Source organism: Bos mutus, chromosome 3 (assembly GCF_027580195.1).
Source record: "Bos mutus isolate GX-2022 chromosome 3, NWIPB_WYAK_1.1, whole genome shotgun sequence".
NCBI classification, from domain to species: domain Eukaryota; kingdom Metazoa; phylum Chordata; class Mammalia; order Artiodactyla; family Bovidae; genus Bos; species Bos mutus.
In genome coordinates this window covers 15,656,620-15,673,495 of record NC_091619.1, presented here as the reverse complement: position 1 = coordinate 15,673,495, position 16,876 = coordinate 15,656,620, and the positions used below count along the sequence as shown (strand labels likewise).

The window sequence follows — 16,876 nt, the reverse complement described above, 5'->3', positions numbered from 1 at the left end:
TAGGGCCCTGCTCCATTTTAAAAGGACAAAGACAGCTGCAGAGTCAAGAATAAAAATACTTGGAAAAAGAATCCTAACTTGGTGGAAATAATATAGCATTCACTCTAATAGTCAAAAAAATGGTTGTGGAGAATAGAGGTTTTTTTTTTTTTTTTTCACAACTAGACATCAATTAATAGTAAACAAAACCCTTAAATGACTGGAAAGTTACGTCAGTTCCCAGACCATTAAATCTTGAGTTATGGTTTGATGCACAGTTAAAACAGACAAAAATAATTGCCAAAATATTTATTATTATTATTTTTTACACAGTCCAATAATTTTAACATGTCTCCAAGGTAGTATCAGTAGGGCTCAAAGGATTGTGGGCTGACAGGGCTTGTCAAAGGGCCTCTAGGGACTTGCCCTTCTGTCCACAAAACTTCCCTTTTCCCCACCCCCAAATGCTCTGTGATCTCTTGTTGGCTCTAGAGCAAGACAGATGTTTACAGGATCCTGAGCAGGTCCCTTCTCAGCTAAAATTAACAAAGGCAGTAATATTCTCAAGCTCATCCAACACTGGGGGAAAGGAACTGAATGCTACAGACTACAGCAGACATGGTTTTAAAGTTTGAGCTCTGGAGTTGTTTGAGAAACACCTTGCTTTTGCTTCATGATATTTTAAGTATTTATGGAGTTAAATGTAAAAGAAATCTAATTCCAAGTCTTATAGATATTTCTTCCAATTATGGGCTGAATTCAGTGACTCTTTCTGGAGAAGCCATTCCTCCTGCACTATTCAGGGGTTTTTGAAAAAATTCAGTCCCCTTGCAGAATCTGTGCTAATTATGCCACAAAAAGTGGGACGCTATTTGGAGATAAATATTAACATAATTTAGGCCCAGAAAGAAATATCAACTTGAACATAAAAAATATCTGAGCTCTCTACAAGATGGGTCAATAAAAAAGCTGACCCATTCTTTTGAATCTCAAATGGACATACTATCTTTGTTACTTCTGAAAGCAATGAATGAACGTGTTCCCCAAACAAAATTCCTTAAACAAATTAAATGGCTTTTATGGTTTTTAAAAATGCACACCACATCTGCACCAAAGAGCAAAGACATCCTAAAGAACTATTTAAGAAAGAATAAAAGGCAGAAGTACAAAGCACATGAAAAAGTACAGATTAAGATTTTGTAAAAAAGAGTTATTCTAACACCAGAGTTTTCCCACAACCAGAGTCATTTGGTACTCAGTGATTCTCATTTTCCTTTGCTCGAAGCTTCGGCAGGTGTCGGGATTTGGCAGCATCTCTTTAAGGGCGGTACTGGGATCTCTGCTCTTGGATGTACTCGTAGAGCGGACTGGAGCGCACTGGGGCACTGGCAAACTGCCGCTTGCCAGCCTCCAGGACCTGCCGGCGGCCCTTGTCTTCCTCCCACACTTGGCGGCGGCTCTGCTGCACGTCGCGCTCTTGGCGAAGCCTCTGCTCCTCCTGCTGCTGGCGGCGGAGCTGTTCTTCTTCCCGGAATTTCCTCTCCTGCTCCTGGCGGCGTCTCTGCTCTTCTTGCCTCAATTCTTGTTCCTGACGACGCCTCTTCTCCTCCCTAGCAAACTGCTCCTCCGCCCGGTACTGCTGGTCTAGCTGCTGCCGGCGCCTCAGCTCTTCCTGCTCCTCGCGGTGCAGCTGCTCTTCTTGCTCGAGGAACTTTCTGTCCTGCTCCTGGACGCGGCGCTTCTCTTCCTCTCGCTCGCGCTGGAGGCTCTGCTCTTCCTCGAGGAACTTCCTGTCTCTCTGCCTCTGACGTCGCTGTTCTTCCTCTTGCTCGGCGCGCCTCAGTTGTTCCTCCTGGGAGAAGACCCCCTCAAGTTCCTGACGGCGCAGCTGCTGTTCTTCCCTTTCTCTGAGGAGCTGTTCTTCTTCTTGGAACTTTCTGTCGCGCTCCTGGCTGCGCAGTTCTTCTCTCTGCTGCAGGAGTTGTTCTTCCTCACGGAACTTTCTGTCGCGCTCCTGGCGAAGTTGTGGCTCGCGCTCCTGGCGGCGCAGTCCTTCTCTTTGCTGCAGGAGCTGTTCTTCCTCACGGAACTTTCTGTCGCGCTCCTGGCGGCGCAGCTGTTCTTCCCGTTCTTGCAGGAGCTGTTCCTCCTCACGGAACGTTCTGTCACGTTCCCGGCGAAGTTGTGGCTCGCGCTCCTGGCGGCGCAGTTCTTCTCTTTGCTGCAGGAGCTGTTCTTCCTCACGGAACTTTCTGTCGCGCTCCTGGCGGCGCAGCTGTTCTTCCCTTTCTTGCAGGAGCTGTTCCTCCTCACGGAACTTTCTGTCGCGCTCCTGGCGGCGCAGCTTTTCCTTTTCTTGCAGGAGCTGTTCCTCCTCACGGAACTTTCTGTCGCGTTCCTGGCGAAGTTGTGGCTCGCGCTCCTGGCGGCGCAGTTCTCTTTCCTGCAGGAGCTGTTCCTCCTCACGGAACTTTCTGTCGCGCTCCTGGCGGCGCAGCTGTTCTTCCCGTTCTTGCAGGAGCTGTTCCTCCTCACGGAACGTTCTGTCACGTTCCCGGCGAAGTTGTGGCTCGCGCTCCTGGCGGCGCAGTTCTTCTCTTTGCTGCAGGAGCTGTTCTTCCTCACGGAACTTTCTGTCGCGCTCCTGGCGGCGCAGCTGTTCTTCCCTTTCTTGCAGGAGCTGTTCCTCCTCACGGAACTTTCTGTCGCGCTCCTGGCGGCGCAGCTTTTCCTTTTCTTGCAGGAGCTGTTCCTCCTCACGGAACTTTCTGTCGCGTTCCTGGCGGCGCAACTGTTGTTCCCTTTCCTGCAGGAGCTGTTCCTCCTCATGGAACTTTCTGTCGCGTTCCTGGCGAAGTTGTGGCTCGCGCTCCTGGCGGCGCAGTTCTCTTTCCTGCAGGAGCTGTTCCTCCTCACGGAACTTTCTGTCGCGCTCCTGGCGGCGCAGTTCTTCTCTTTCCTGCAGGAGCTGTTCCTCCTCACGGAACTTTCTGTCGCGCTCCTGGCGGCGCAGCTGTTCTTCCCGTTCTTGCAGGAGCTGTTCCTCCTCACGGAACTTTCTGTCGCGTTCCTGACGGCGCAGTTCTTTTCTTTCCTGCAGGAGCTGTTCCTCCTCACGGAACTTTCTGTCGCGTTCCTGGCGGCGCAGCTGTTCTTCCCTTTCTCTCAGGAGCTGTTCTTCGCGGAATTTTCTGTTTCGTTCTTGGCGTAGCTGTTGCTCGCGTTCCAGGAGGCGCAGCTGCTGTTCCTCTTCGCGGAACTTTCTGTCGCGTTCCTGGCGGCGCAGCTGTTCTTCCCTTTCCTGCAGGAGATGCTCTTCCTCACGGAATTTTCTGTCTCGTTCCTGGCGGCTCAGTTGTTCTTCCTCGCGGAATTTTCTATCTCGCTCCTGGCGTAGCTGTTGCTCGCCTTCCAGGCGGCGGAACTTTCTGTCTTCTTCCAGATAGCGTATTTTCTCCTCTCTTTCCCCTTTCAGCAGCTGTTCTTCCTCTCGGAATTTCCTATCTCGCCTTTCGGTTTCCTTTTGCTGCTCTCGCTCCAGCAGTTGTTCAGCTGGGAATTGCCTGTCACGCTTTTGCCGGCTCCTCCTCTCTTGTTCGCGTTCTCTTTTCTCTTCTTGTTCATCCTGCAGGGGGCGCCGATCCTGCTGGAATTGACTCTGCTGCACCCGGGAATCATCCAGTGGCCAGCTCTTTTCTTTGTTCTCTCGGTGTTTGGCGTAAACCCTGTTATTACGAACTTCATTTTGGTGCTGATCCTCATCCCGGAATTGCCTCTTCCTGTCCAGGCGCTGCAGCTCCTCCTCCTCTAGCTGTCTCTCGAGCTCCTGGCGCCTCCTTTTCTCACATTCCTCTCTCTGCAGCTGCTGCTCCTCTCTGTGCAGTCGCTCTTCCTCCCGCAGCAGCTCCTCTTCCCGATATTGTGTTTCCCGCTCTTGGCGCCTCTTCTCTCTCTGCAGCTGCTCCTCTTCCCGCTGCAGCTCCACCTTCTCTAGATACTGTCTCTCGCGCCCCTGAAGCCTCTTCTCACGTTCCTCTCTCAGCAGCTGCTTCTCTCTCAGCAGTCGGTCTTCCTCCCGCTGCAGCTCCTCCTCCTCGAGATACTTCCTCTCGAGCACCTGGCGCCTCTTCTCGCGTTCCTCTCTCTGCAGCTGCTCCTTCTCTCTCTGCAGTCGCTCTTCCTGCCGCTGCAGCTCCTCCTTCTCGAGATACTGCCTCTCACGCTCCTGGCGCCTCTTCTGGTGTTCCTCTCTCTGCAGCTGCTCCTCTTCCTGCAGCTCCACTTTCTCTAGATACTGCCTCTCGCGCTCCTGGCGCCTCTTCTCGCGTTCCTCCCTCAGCAGCTGCTCCTTCTCTCTCTGCAATCGCTCTTCCTGCCGCTGCAGCTCCTCCTTCTCGAGGTACTGCCTCTCGCGCTCCTGGCGCCTCTTCTCTCGTACCTCTCTCTGCAGCTGCTCCTCCTCCTGCAGCTCCACTTTCTCTAGATACTGCTTCTGGGGCTCCTGGCGCCTCTTCTCGCGTTTCTCTCTCTGAAGCTGCTCCTCTCTCTGCACCTGCTCCTCCTCCTGCTTTAGTCGCTCTTCCTCCCTCTGCAGCTCCACTTCCCGATACTGCCTTTCTCGCTCCTGGCGCCTCTTCTCCCGCTGCAGCTGCTCCTCTTCAAGCCGCAGCTGCCCTTCCTCCCTCACCTGCTCCCGTTGAGCTGGCTTGGCGTACAGTGTGTAGCGGCGTCTCTGGCTTTCCTCCTCTAGTTGCCACTTCCAGTTTTGGTCGTAGCGCTGCTCTTCCTTGCGTCGTTGCCTCTCCTGGTCTTCTTGAAGGCTCTGCACCTCCTCGCGGATCTGCTGCTCCTGCTGTCTCTCGAGCAGCTCCTGCTCCTTGCGCCGCAGCTCCTGCTCCCGCCTCTCCTGCTCCAAGAGCCGCTCCTCGCGCCCGCGCCTCTGCTTTTGCAGTTGCTGCTCCTCCTCCAGACGCTCCCTCTGGAGCTCCTGAGTCTCCCGCCTTTGGAGCTGCACTTCTTCCTGGCGCTCCCGCAGCTCTCCTCTTTGCCGCTGTTGCTGTTCCACCTGGAGGCGCTGTCGTTCCCGTTGCTCCTGCCTCTCGAAACTTTGCTCTCGGCTCAGAAGCTCCTCTGGCTCCCGACCCTTGGGCCTTTGCTGCAGCTCTTCCTCCTCACCACACTCTTCTTGTTTTCTCCTTTGCAGCCTCTGCTCACGTCTTACTTGCTGCTCCCTCAGCTCCTCTTCCTCAGCGAGCTCCTCCAGTTCCTGCCTCTTCAGCCTGCGTTCTTCTTGTTGTCTGTTTTGGGGCTCGAATCTCCTTTGGTCTTCCCTCCTGCGATCTTGTAACGGGTTTCCCTTTCCCTCACACTTGGCTTCCTTCTCATTTAGCCCCGAGGCCTGGCCGAGAGCATAATAACAAGCTGCAGCCACTTTGAAAACGATCGCGAGGAATTCATGGAAATCGATTAGCCCGTCACGGTCGCGATCCTGAAGTTCCAGGACCAGGTCTACCGTTTCTGGGTCGTGTGGTCTCTGAAAAAGAAATCAAAACTTTTACAATGTACTATTTACAGGTAGTAAACTTCCACACACACACTGCATATTTTATAATATGTTGGTACTCAAAAGACATTAAGAACAATTAGAGAAACACTCAGTTGTATGGAGTCTTGTCCGCATGTAAAACGTGAACAACCTAATTTTAAAGCATACATTCATTGGAAATTTTTGCGTCTTATAATTTAATGCTGATCAAAAGAATACAAGTTATAGCTGGATAAATAAGAATGAATTCATCCTCAAGAGAGAAAGCAGTGGAAATGTATGAAGATTTGCAGCAGCCATTTCTGTCTGAAATAGCCAGTATGCTGATTTGATTTTTATCCCATGTTTGAAAACAGAACAAAACATTTGCAGAAATGCCATTTTACTAGAGAAGAGCCTGATTAAATAATTAAGTAACTAATTAATTACCTTCAGACTCAGACATGAATGGGGAATATGGTGTAGAACTGTCATGGCTATAAATGAATATAAAGTCACCATTCCTTGCTCTGGTCTCTCCTGAGAAGAAATTTCATAGCTCTAAATCAGTAGAGAAATTTCCTTTTCTTGTTATTTCTTACCCGAAGGATATCTCCAAATTCCCTCTCAAGTAGATTCTTCAGGTCTTTCTTGCTTAGTGTTGTCCCATCACAATCATGTGAGGCATATTGATTGAAAATTTTAGTGATATTAAAGATGCTTCTCAGAAGTGGAGACATTTTTTTCTTCCTTCAAATTCAAGTAAACCTAGAACAATAAAATTGGATTCAGAATAAAACTCTGTTTCTGATCTTGGGGAGGCTTTCTCCACAGTTTCAGGCAGATCCCTAAATAATTTGACTTTACCAAAGTATTTTCAACTGGGACTTTCAAAGCATTTTAAAATCTTTGAATATGGCTCAGTTGGTAAAGAATCTGCCTGCAACACAGGAGACCCTGGTTCGATCCCTGGGTGGGGAAGATCCCCTGGAGAAGGAAATGGCAACCCATTCCAGTACTCTTGCCTGGAGAGTTACATGGAAAAGGAGCCAGTCAGGCTACAGTTCATGGGATCACAAGGCTTTGGACACGACTGACTGACATTCACTTTCATGTAGTGCTTATAAAAGGGAAGAGATTCTGAAAAATTTCAAGCCAGGCACGCATCTCAGGCTATCCTGTAGTTAGCTTTTGATTTTCTACCCAGTTTGTATTATCCATATCCTTTCTCTTTCTTCCTATTCCCTAGTGTTTTTCAAATCAGACTGAAGATTGTAGATATTTAGATTTGATAGGTTGCTACTCAAGAATTTTCCTCTAAGACTGAGCAAAGCGGCTACGTGAAAACCAAAAAGTGAAGGATCTTAAAATGGATAAGTAAACCTAATTGTAGCAGCAAAACTGGAACAATAAAAAGGGGATGTGGATTAGTTCCTAACTGTATATAGTCCTTTAGAGATCTAGAAGTATAATTTGTAAGTCACCAGCTCTTAAGTACTACTTCCTAGTCAAAGGTGGTATTGTAATATTTAGATATATCAATGCAGAAAACAAAGTTCATATTATTAGCCTTAATTCTTATGTATTACAAGTATTCAATCATTGTAAGTTTCTGTTAGGTGCTTTCTGATTGGCTGCCAGATTTGATGAGTCAGACTGAACCTGGAAAGCTGGCTTCTTTAGTTGCTTCTCAACTTCAATACCTCAGGTACCATAACCACATGAGCATAGTCCATATTGGGTAGAAGCAATATAAAGAGGAGAACTGAGGGCTGGCAAACTTTTTTTAGGAAGATGAGCCACATCAGTCATATATGACCATCCTCCAACCCCTAATGTCCAAACAAACCTATAGAGTTAAGTGCTCCATAGAAAGATGGCATGGAGTTAGTAGGAATTAGGTATATCTGTCGGTATATCTCCTCCTCCCATGGACGGAGGAGCCTGGTAGGCTGCAGTCCATGGGGTCACTAAGAGTCAGGCACAACTGAGCAACTTCACTTTCACTTTTCCCTTTCATGCATTGGAGAAGGAAATGGCAACCCACTCCAGTGTTCTTGCCTGGAGAATCCCAGGGATGGGGGAGCCTAGTGGGCTGCTGTCTATGGGGTCGCACAGAGTCGGACACGACTAAAGTGACTTAGCAGCAGTAGGAGCAGGTATATCTGTAAGATACTGATGCTAACTGTCACATAGACCCTCCTTAACCCCCCCCAACATCTACAACATCTGGAAAATGAAGAATCGTACAGAAGAACATGATCCCACCGAATGGGACTTACCCACTTCACCAGAGGAAGAGGTCAAGTGCTCGCTGACACTGCTGGCAGGTGTACTGAACAGCTGGGAGCTGGGCCTTTTATAGAGGTTTTAATTGTGCCCTGAAGAACAACTTAGAAAGGAGACACCCACTCTGTGGGATGGCCTGATTCATTTCTAACCAAGCCCAGCTCCACCTCTGTCTCCACGAATGACTTGTTTATCTTGCTGTTTGCTCACGTAGCTCTTTGGCACGAGGTTCACAGACCTTTCTTCCTGACAGAGTACTGGCTCCACCTAACATGAAAGGATAGAATATTTGGCAGAATCTCTATTTTTCCTTAATTGTTAAAATTAAATAAATTCATGTTCAGAATCTTAGTTAATTGCAATTTCATTACAAAGTAGTGACCTGTAAACCATTTACTTTATAAAAGATATAAATTCTAGGCTGAGGTTAAACAGAAATTTTGGCATAAACTAATGAGACCCAGATGATTTCTTTCCGGGATATGACAGTCCATGGGGAACTGCCTGAGACCATTCCAGGTCAACAAGAGTTTGTAAGGAACTAGTTTTAATTTCTTCTCTAAAAATGCTGGTGGGAAAACATTTGCATCTATATTCTTTAGTCTTATGATTTTCCTACAGATTGGAGATCATGTCCTTAGTAAATAATTTTTAAGGGTACTTAAAAATATGTTTTCATCAAATTGTTCATAAGAGAACTTTAAATCTGTGAAATGTTATTATTAGTGATATTCTATCTAAATGAAATTTGCTCATTTCTGTTTTCATTAGCATATTGATGCCCCTGGAGGAAAAGAGCTGGTGTAATGCATTATTGTAGATATAGTCATCTTGTTCAGCCCCAGTTACTGATGATTATGACACCTAAACACTTAAGTCTGGCTCTCGTGGAAGCACATTAAGGTAATCAGTCATTCTGACCCATTATGTTTGTCAGGGGTTTCTCAACTCTGGCGATCATTTGCAAATATCAGCATTGTTTTATTGTAAGAACCTGAATTTTATCCCTGGTTGACTCTCACCCTTACATTTCAGACAGTATGAAACTTTGGTTTGTAATAGGTTTATGGAGACTATTAAATGATTCAGTGGTTTTTGGCATTTCTCTCTCTTCCTTTGTCCAACAGAGGCAAGTATAGGTTTTTTGAATTTTGATGAGACTTTGTAGGATCCTCCAATGGGATATGAAGATTTGGGACCTGAGTCCTGATGGCTGTATTTTAATGTTCAAGTTGGTCTGAATGATAGTGATCTTGAATTCAATTCATCCCTTCCCTTGTTGCTATCCTGGAAGTGGGGTGAAGAGGAAAGTGGAATTGATTGGCAATGGGAAGACAGTTGTAAGCCTGGTTCAATTTTTCATCCTTAAGGACTTCAGCATCAATGTCTGTGATCTAAAGGTTCTCTTAGAACTGTCACCACTTCTTGGACTCAGCAAACTTGCTGTAGCAGCTCCTTAGTGAAGAATGAAGATATCTCTTTTTGACTTCTATTTAGGGTTTTATAGAGTTCTTTTCGGAGAAGGCAGTGGCACCCCACTCCAGTACTCTTGCCTGGGAAATCCCATGGATGGAGGAGCCTGATAGGCTACAGTCCATGGGGCCGCTAAGAGTTGGACACGACTGAGCAACTTCACTTTCACTTTTCACTTTCATGCATTGGAGAAGGAAATGGCAACCCACTCCAGTGTTCTTGCCTGGAGAATCCCAGGGACAGAGGAGCCTGGTGGGCTTCCATCTATGGGGTCGCACAGAGTCGGACACGACTGACGTGACTTAGCAGCAGCAGCAGCAGAGTTCTCTTAATCTTTGAATTCTAAGATGGAATCATCATGAGCACTATATACACTGTAACCACAAACCATCACAGAACCTCTGTATCTCACAGAGGGTAATAGCCCTTTTTATGGGTGTCTTTCAAGGAGTTCCCTTGACAAACCTTGCCTTATGTCTGATTCTGTTTTTATCTGCTTGTGTGATCTGTTACGGGACCTCAGCCCAGGTGGTGGGATGCATTTGTATGATTTCATTACACTTCTATAGTCAATACACTCAAAAAAGGACTGGACATTTATTAGGTTCTAAGAGAATAAAGGGAAAATATTAATCATCTAGTGGATCTTTCCTGTAGCTCAGATGGTAAAGAATCTGCTTGCAATGCAAGAGACCCGGGTTTGATCCACTCCAGTATTCTTGCCTGGAGAATCGCATAGACAGAGGAGCCTGGTGGGCTATCTTCTGTGGGGTTGCAAAGAGTCGGACATGACTGAGCAACTCACACATCAATCATCTAAAATAGTTGAACAAGAAGAAACAAATATAGAAGCAAACCCAAAAGGAAGATGCTTCTGAACATCCTTGAGAAAGTTGTTGCAATTGTATTCACAGTAACAGAAAAAACTCTTCACCACTCTGAATGAATCTAAATCTTAAATTCAGTGGTGGCTCTCTTCAGTTCAGTTCAGTCACTCAGTCCGACTCTTTTCGACCCCATGGACCATAGCCTTCCAGGCTCCTCTGTCCATGGGATTCTCCAGGAAAGCATACTGGAGTGGATTGCCATTCCCTTCTCAGTTCAGTGGCTCTCTTACCTACTTTGTTTAAAGTCAGTACAATGTGAGAGAAAATATTTAAAAACCTGAACACACCTAAGAGAACTAGCCTCTCTTCCTTGCTGTTCTCAGTCCATTATCAGAAACACTGTAAACAGGTTCAAACGCTAAATTGTAAAATCAAATTTGATATTCTAATGAAGTGATCCTCATTGTTATATAATGTTCTTGTATTTAAGAGTGTCATTAGTTTACAATATTATTTTAAAAGGACCTCCTGACATAATGCTTAGATAGGAAATGATTTTCTTTGCTTTCTCATTCCTTAAAAGGTTGGTAAATGTCAGAGAATGTAGAAAATTATCAATTCCTAACTTATTCATTCATTTTATTTTTTTTTAAAGACCAACTTGGAATCCTTGAAATGTGGCAATGTCACTCATTGTGATTCATTAAAAAATTTTTTAAATCACCTGAAGATCTCTATATTCTTTGTAGGCAAAAAGTCTCTTTATATTTATTTTATAGACTGGAGACTGAGAGGTCAGAGAATGTCAGTGACTGGCCCAAGAATGATCCAAGTGCCTGTGCTCAGTTCTGCAAAAATGTTCCTTTTTATCAAGGGTTAATGATGGTAAGTTCAGAGCGCAGCTGCAGTGTTGTACTGTTTCTTGGCTTTGAGATTTGAACTCTTTAAGAAGAATTGAAAAGAGATTATAAACTTATATCACTCAGATGCTTTATAATTATTAGATCAATCACGAAGCCTCATCTATGCTAAAATCTTTGGATGTGGAGCTCTGTTGGAGTAACAGACAGAGAACTGAGATGGTCTTAGGTTTTTCCAGAGATAGAGACCACAGAACCCATTTTCTCAACCCAGAAAAAGTAGATAATGTATTTGACATTCTGTGGCATTCTAGCAGAACCAAGTTCTGTCTTGGCCTTATTGGAGAAATCACCAAAATGAAAATTTAGGTAAAACAGTGAAAATTCTACTGTCATCCTCAGTCTAATGGGCGTCTCCAAAACCCAGTGTGAGCCATGATGTGGATTCTGGGAAAATATCTAAGTAGGATAATTTTAGATGGCTTTAAAGAAAGTAAGTTTCATTGGTAAGTTCTATAAACATTTTTTCAGTGAAGACTTTTTCTTTAAAATTATATGTTAAACCTTTCAAATTTTCCTGTTGTTTCTTTTTATTCAATGACCTATCCCCTGGAACCCCACCTCTGCCAGTCCAAAACCTAATATATTTTCTTTGAGGCCCCACACAAGTTCCATCTACTCCCAAAACCTTGCTTGACCTTTATACATAATGATCTTACAATTGAAAATTTTTTCCAGAGCATGCTTAGTCAGCATCATATAACCTAGCACTAGTTAATGTGTAATTTCCATACTTTTCTCTAATTTAATGGGTGCTTGTTTTGTCTTCTTCATTAGGTTTTAAGTTCCTTGAAGGCAATGCAGTATCTATTATTTCCTCTAAGTGTTTAGTAAAATCCTGGCTGATATGGAACAGTTTTATTGCATTACAGCAGTTTAAATGGCCAGCAAGTCAGAATGAGATGAGTGGCTTGATTTGAGATGGAGTTCTGGCAGTTGGGGTGGTGGCTTGGGGATGAGGGCATATACCATAATGGGAGTCAGCCCTTCTGGGGCCTCTCTCAAGTTTCGCCACTTTACAGGACAGATGACAGAGAAGCATTACGCCACCCCTTTCGGCCTTCCCCCCGTGCCCATCACTTCACCCCCTGTTAAACAAGGAGCTGATATGAATCCCTTCCTCAGAGGGGGAGCTGTGGTAATTACAGCTTGTAAAGCATTTTGTGATTCTTAGATATAACAGGGCTAATTATGATCGTTAATAATTCTTAATTTTTATCTTCTTCAAGGTAAATTATCCGTACTTTAATTATACCCCCACCCTGGTGATAATTACACCTCTGAGAGTCAGCAGATGCTTTCATCTTACATCATGCCTTACATGGTGACGGGGTGTGAGTGCCCAGAGAGAGCACTTCCACCTTGGGCCCACTCCTGATGGCACCCAGAGGAGCGGAGGGTTCCTGGCTTTCTTTGTCATCATGCTGGCCATAGATTGCAGAATTGTATCTTTGTCTTAACCAGCAGGACAGAGCTTTGGAATTTGTCAAAAGACATACTGAATGGGAAATACAAACTTAATTTTTGTAATATGGTGAACACACTCTGCATGAAGGAAGCAGATGTTTTTGATCGGACTGTGGAAACTTTCTGATATCTGTTATAAAAACGTTCACAGCTACCATGTGAAAGAAGGGCCATAGTTCCTCAAAGGCAGAGATACTATATGACATTCTCTATTCTGGGACTTAGATGTGTTTCTGATAAAATGGTAAGTCACTCTTTGGGATGAGATAAGAGGATATAAGTCTAGAGAACTTAAAAAATTATTTTGAGGGAGAGGTTTTGTTTCTGACAGCAAAGCATAACATAAAGGAGATTAGGAGTTGAGGCTTCACACTCAGCAGATGTCTTAGGTCGTGGGACTAAAAGTCATGGCCTCTCAGATGTGGAAAAGAGCACTGTCAGCACAGGCACTGCCAGTCTGGCTTGGAATGTTTTCTCCAGGTGCTGGTGTTCAGTAATCACTGTGTCATGATAAATTTATTGAGTCCTAATCTCGAGTGTTTCAGTGTCCTGAATCACAGCTTATGTCTGACAGAAGGATGGTGATGGAATGGGGATGGAATGGGGTTCAGGTGATGATCAGAATTTTTAGTGGGTTTCATCTGACCCTTCCCTTTCAAAGGGGCTCATGCTTCTCTGAATTCCACCTTCCCCTTCCTCTCCTGCATCCTTTTTTTAGTTGTTTTCCTTTCCTCATTTCTTTGTGTCTTCTCCTTTAAAAAATTCCTTTTCTCCATCCCATACTCAAAACCACTCTGGTAGAGAAATAGGATTGGGTTGAAGGGACTTCGGGAGGGGGGCACAAGGTAAGGTCCTTGTCCCCTTGCTTTAAGTGAGAATCTGAGTGAGTTCATAACATTAGTGGAGGAACAGAAGTCAGGCTGTGTGTGCATTTCTCTGTTCTTCCTGCAGTAGCCTCTTTAGATCCACAAGCATTTACTGAGTGCTTCCTATATAATAGCATCCCTAATTCTATGCCAGGCATGGTGCAAGACACTTCCTCCCAGAAGGTACTCCAACCCTGCCCCGATGGAGTGGGACATATTGTGGTATGAAAGGTTTAATTCCAAAGATGAGGTAATATTTGCTTGTATTTGCAGCTACTGTATGCTAAAAATTTTTCTCCAAAGGACATACAAAAAAACAATAACAGTGGTTACCTGTAGGGAGAGAGGTGGGGAAGTGTCTTTTTACTGTGTATTTTCTTATACATTTTGATATTTGAGCATGTAAATGTGTTACCTATTTAAAATATAAATACATTAAAAAGAAAAACAAAAGTTTAATTCCGATAGAAAAGAGATGAAACAAAGAGAAGATAAAAAGCAGAATAATATCAGAAATTTAAAAATTTATTCTAAGATAAACAAGAGCAGACATAGGAGAACTCCTAGGAGTCAATGTTTCTAGAAACAAGAGTATATTTTCTTTACTCATTTTATGTTGTACCTGATAGAATGCATGCATGCTTATTGCTCAGTCATGTCTGACTGTTTGTGACCCCACGGACTGTAGCCCACCAGGCTCTTCTATCCATGGGGTTCTCCAGGCAAGTATACTGGAGTGGGTAGCCATTCCCTTCCCCAGGGAATCTTCCTGACCCAGGGATCAAACCTGGGCCTTCTGCCTTGCAGGTGGATTCTTTATCGTCTAAAGAATCTCCGGATTCTTTAAGCCACCAGGGAAGGTCACCTGACAGAATATTCAGAGATTTTTTTTAAGTGCAGTGAAACTAAATGAAGTTTTAAAGCCTTAAAACTCACTAAAGTGATTGTACATAAGCTTTTTAGCTATTCTGTCAAATGTAATTGGAAATTTTCAAGTATTTTTCTTTGAGGCTTTTCCTTATCTGCAGATGGAGAGTGGATGCTGCTTCTCTGCGTGACTGACTAAGCTCCATCTACCCCTGGGCTCAGCTGACTTGCTGTCAGCTTTCAGCTGAGGGTTCTTCAATAAAGTCTCATCTATAACCACATTGTTTGAGAGCATTTCCCAAATTACAAGAAAAGTGCTTCTGGCAACACAACTTGGGTCTTTGAATTGAATCACTTCCTCTATCAATTCAGTTGCTCAGTTGCGTCCGACTCTTTGTGACCTCATGGACTGCAGCATACCAAGCTTCCCTGTCCATCACCAACTCCCGGAACTTGCTCAAACTCATGTCCATTAAGTTGGTGATACCATCCAACCGTCTCATCCTCTGTTGTTCCCTTCTCCTCTTGTCCTCCATCCTTCCCAGCATCAGGGTCTTTTCCAATGAGTCAGCTCTTCACATCAGATGGCCAAAGTATTGGAGCTTCAGCTTTAGCATCAGTCCTTCCAGTGAATATTCAGGACTGATTTCCTTCAGGATGGACTTGTTGGATCTTTGTGCAGTCCAAGGGATTTTCAAGAGTCTTCTCCAACACCACAGTTCCAAAGCATCAATTCTTCTGTACTCAGCTTTCTTTATAGTCCAACTCTCACATCCATACGTGACTACTGGAAAAACCATAGCTTTGACTAAATGGACCTTTGTTGGCAAAGTAATGTCTCTGCTTTTTAATATGCTGTCTAGGTTGGTCATAGCTTTTCTTCCAAGGAGCAAGTGTCTTTTAATTTCATGGCTGCAGTCACCATCTGCAGTGATCTTCCTCTATAGGTGTTATAAACGTGAAAAGGTTACAACCTCTCATAGGGCACAAGTTAGTTTTTCTGACATTAATATAATCTTCTTTTTCATTGCCAGTATATTTCAATATTAGATCTTGGGGTCCCTTTTGTACATTCCAGGGTGCGTACATTTTTGAATGTCTCTGACTACAAGTCCTAGAATAGTGATTGTGATTCAGATACCCCAGCCTGTCCCATGAATATCCACAGTGTCTGTGTGCATGCGTGCTAAGTAGCTTCAGTCAGGTCCAACTCTTTGTGAATATGGACCATAGCTGTCAGACTCCTCTGTCCATGGGATTCTCCAGGCAAGAATACTGGAGTGGGTTGCCGTGTGCTCCGCCAAGGGATCTTTTGGAACCTGCGTCACTTATGTTTCCTGCATTGGCAGGTGGGTTCTTTACCACTAATGCCACCTAGAAAGCCCCCCACAGTCTCTTACTATTCAGCTAATCAAAACTTTCACTGAACTTCCTGTTAAATGGAAGGTACTACACTAGGTTAAAGGGAGCATTATAGCACTGGCAAAGGTACCATCCTGGGCATTTAGAGAATATGAAGTAATTGTAAAGTCTGATTATAATACATAAGCATTCTACAGGTTAAAGAAGGAAGGTACCACTGCTGGCTAAAGAATCAGTTTGAGAGGGGTTCTGGGAGGAGATGGGGCTTATTCAGCATAAGTTGAGTGGGTATCAGGCAGGTCAAGTGGGAGGCATTACAGGCAATGTGAGGAAAGCTGGGGAATAGGAGTGGGCAAAGTATATTTTAAGAAAAGATGGCTGAGCTGTCGACTATCGTGGAGAGTACTCTCCACTATGGTGGAGATAAAGGGCTGTGTCTCCTTGGTCCTTTCAAGGAGTGACCTTATAGAGAGACGTTTGTTTTAACCATCCATCCATCAATTCACTGAGGAAAGAGTTGAACATAGTAGGATGTAGTTTCCGTGAACCTACATATCTGTTTTGTTTGCTGCTGTATTCCCAGTGCTTTATATAAAGCAAGTACTCAGGAAGTATTTGTTGACTGAAATAGTGAATACTTGAATTGAAATAGTTATACATAAGATGATATAAAAATTCCATGATCAGAAAATAATCCTATAAGAGTCCAGAAGAAGTCACTTTTTGATGGCAGATTAGGAAGAAGAGGGTGGGTAGAAAAGGAGTATGTGAGAGAAGTCTCAATGGACCATTGATAGGAGAAAGGACACAATTTTATTATTTTTTAAACCTTGCTCTGTGTATGGAATAGGTGGCTGGATTGTCAGGACACAAGTGGTGGGAGTAAGGATGAGGAGGGCAAGAGCAGTGACATTAAAATGAAGATCCTAGTTCTTCCTACCTTGGGCTGGGCAGTGATTTCTTTTGAATATTGAAACCAAAGGTTGTGAAAAAGAAATTATTTTTGCCAAGGGACTGGTTTCATATCTATATCTTAAAAAGAATTCCAGGAGTACCACCTGAGTCACTTTGAGCTTCCTCTGCTATTATTATTCAAACGAAGACTTGAACAAGCAGAATTTGCTTCAGTGAGGAAAACTCCCTGGGGCACCAGCCTAGGCAGGCTAAGTGGACTGGTTTTGCCCATATGTAGACAATAATTCATGAAGGAAGTCTCATCTTTTTAATCCAAGCATCTGTCATCTTTTAGCCTAATCTTCTGCATTCAGCATCATATAATCAAATCAGTCTAATCAAAATTAA

At 44.3% G+C, this 16,876-nt stretch overlaps 1 protein-coding gene across 1 annotated transcript; it reads right to left on the bottom strand.

Moving 5' to 3' along the window:
* Window positions 1-383: 383 nt before the first annotated feature.
* On the bottom strand, window positions 384-6,243 carry TCHH (trichohyalin). Its single transcript, XM_070363421.1, has 4 exons — window positions 6,106-6,243; window positions 3,719-5,512; window positions 1,844-3,604; window positions 384-1,777 (listed from the first exon to the last, which is right to left on the bottom strand). The coding sequence occupies exons 1-4, from the start codon at window positions 6,241-6,243 to the stop codon at window positions 1,298-1,300; spliced, it is 4,173 nt and encodes a 1,390-aa protein (XP_070219522.1). The 3' UTR covers window positions 384-1,297.
* Window positions 6,244-16,876: the final 10,633 nt, after the last annotated feature.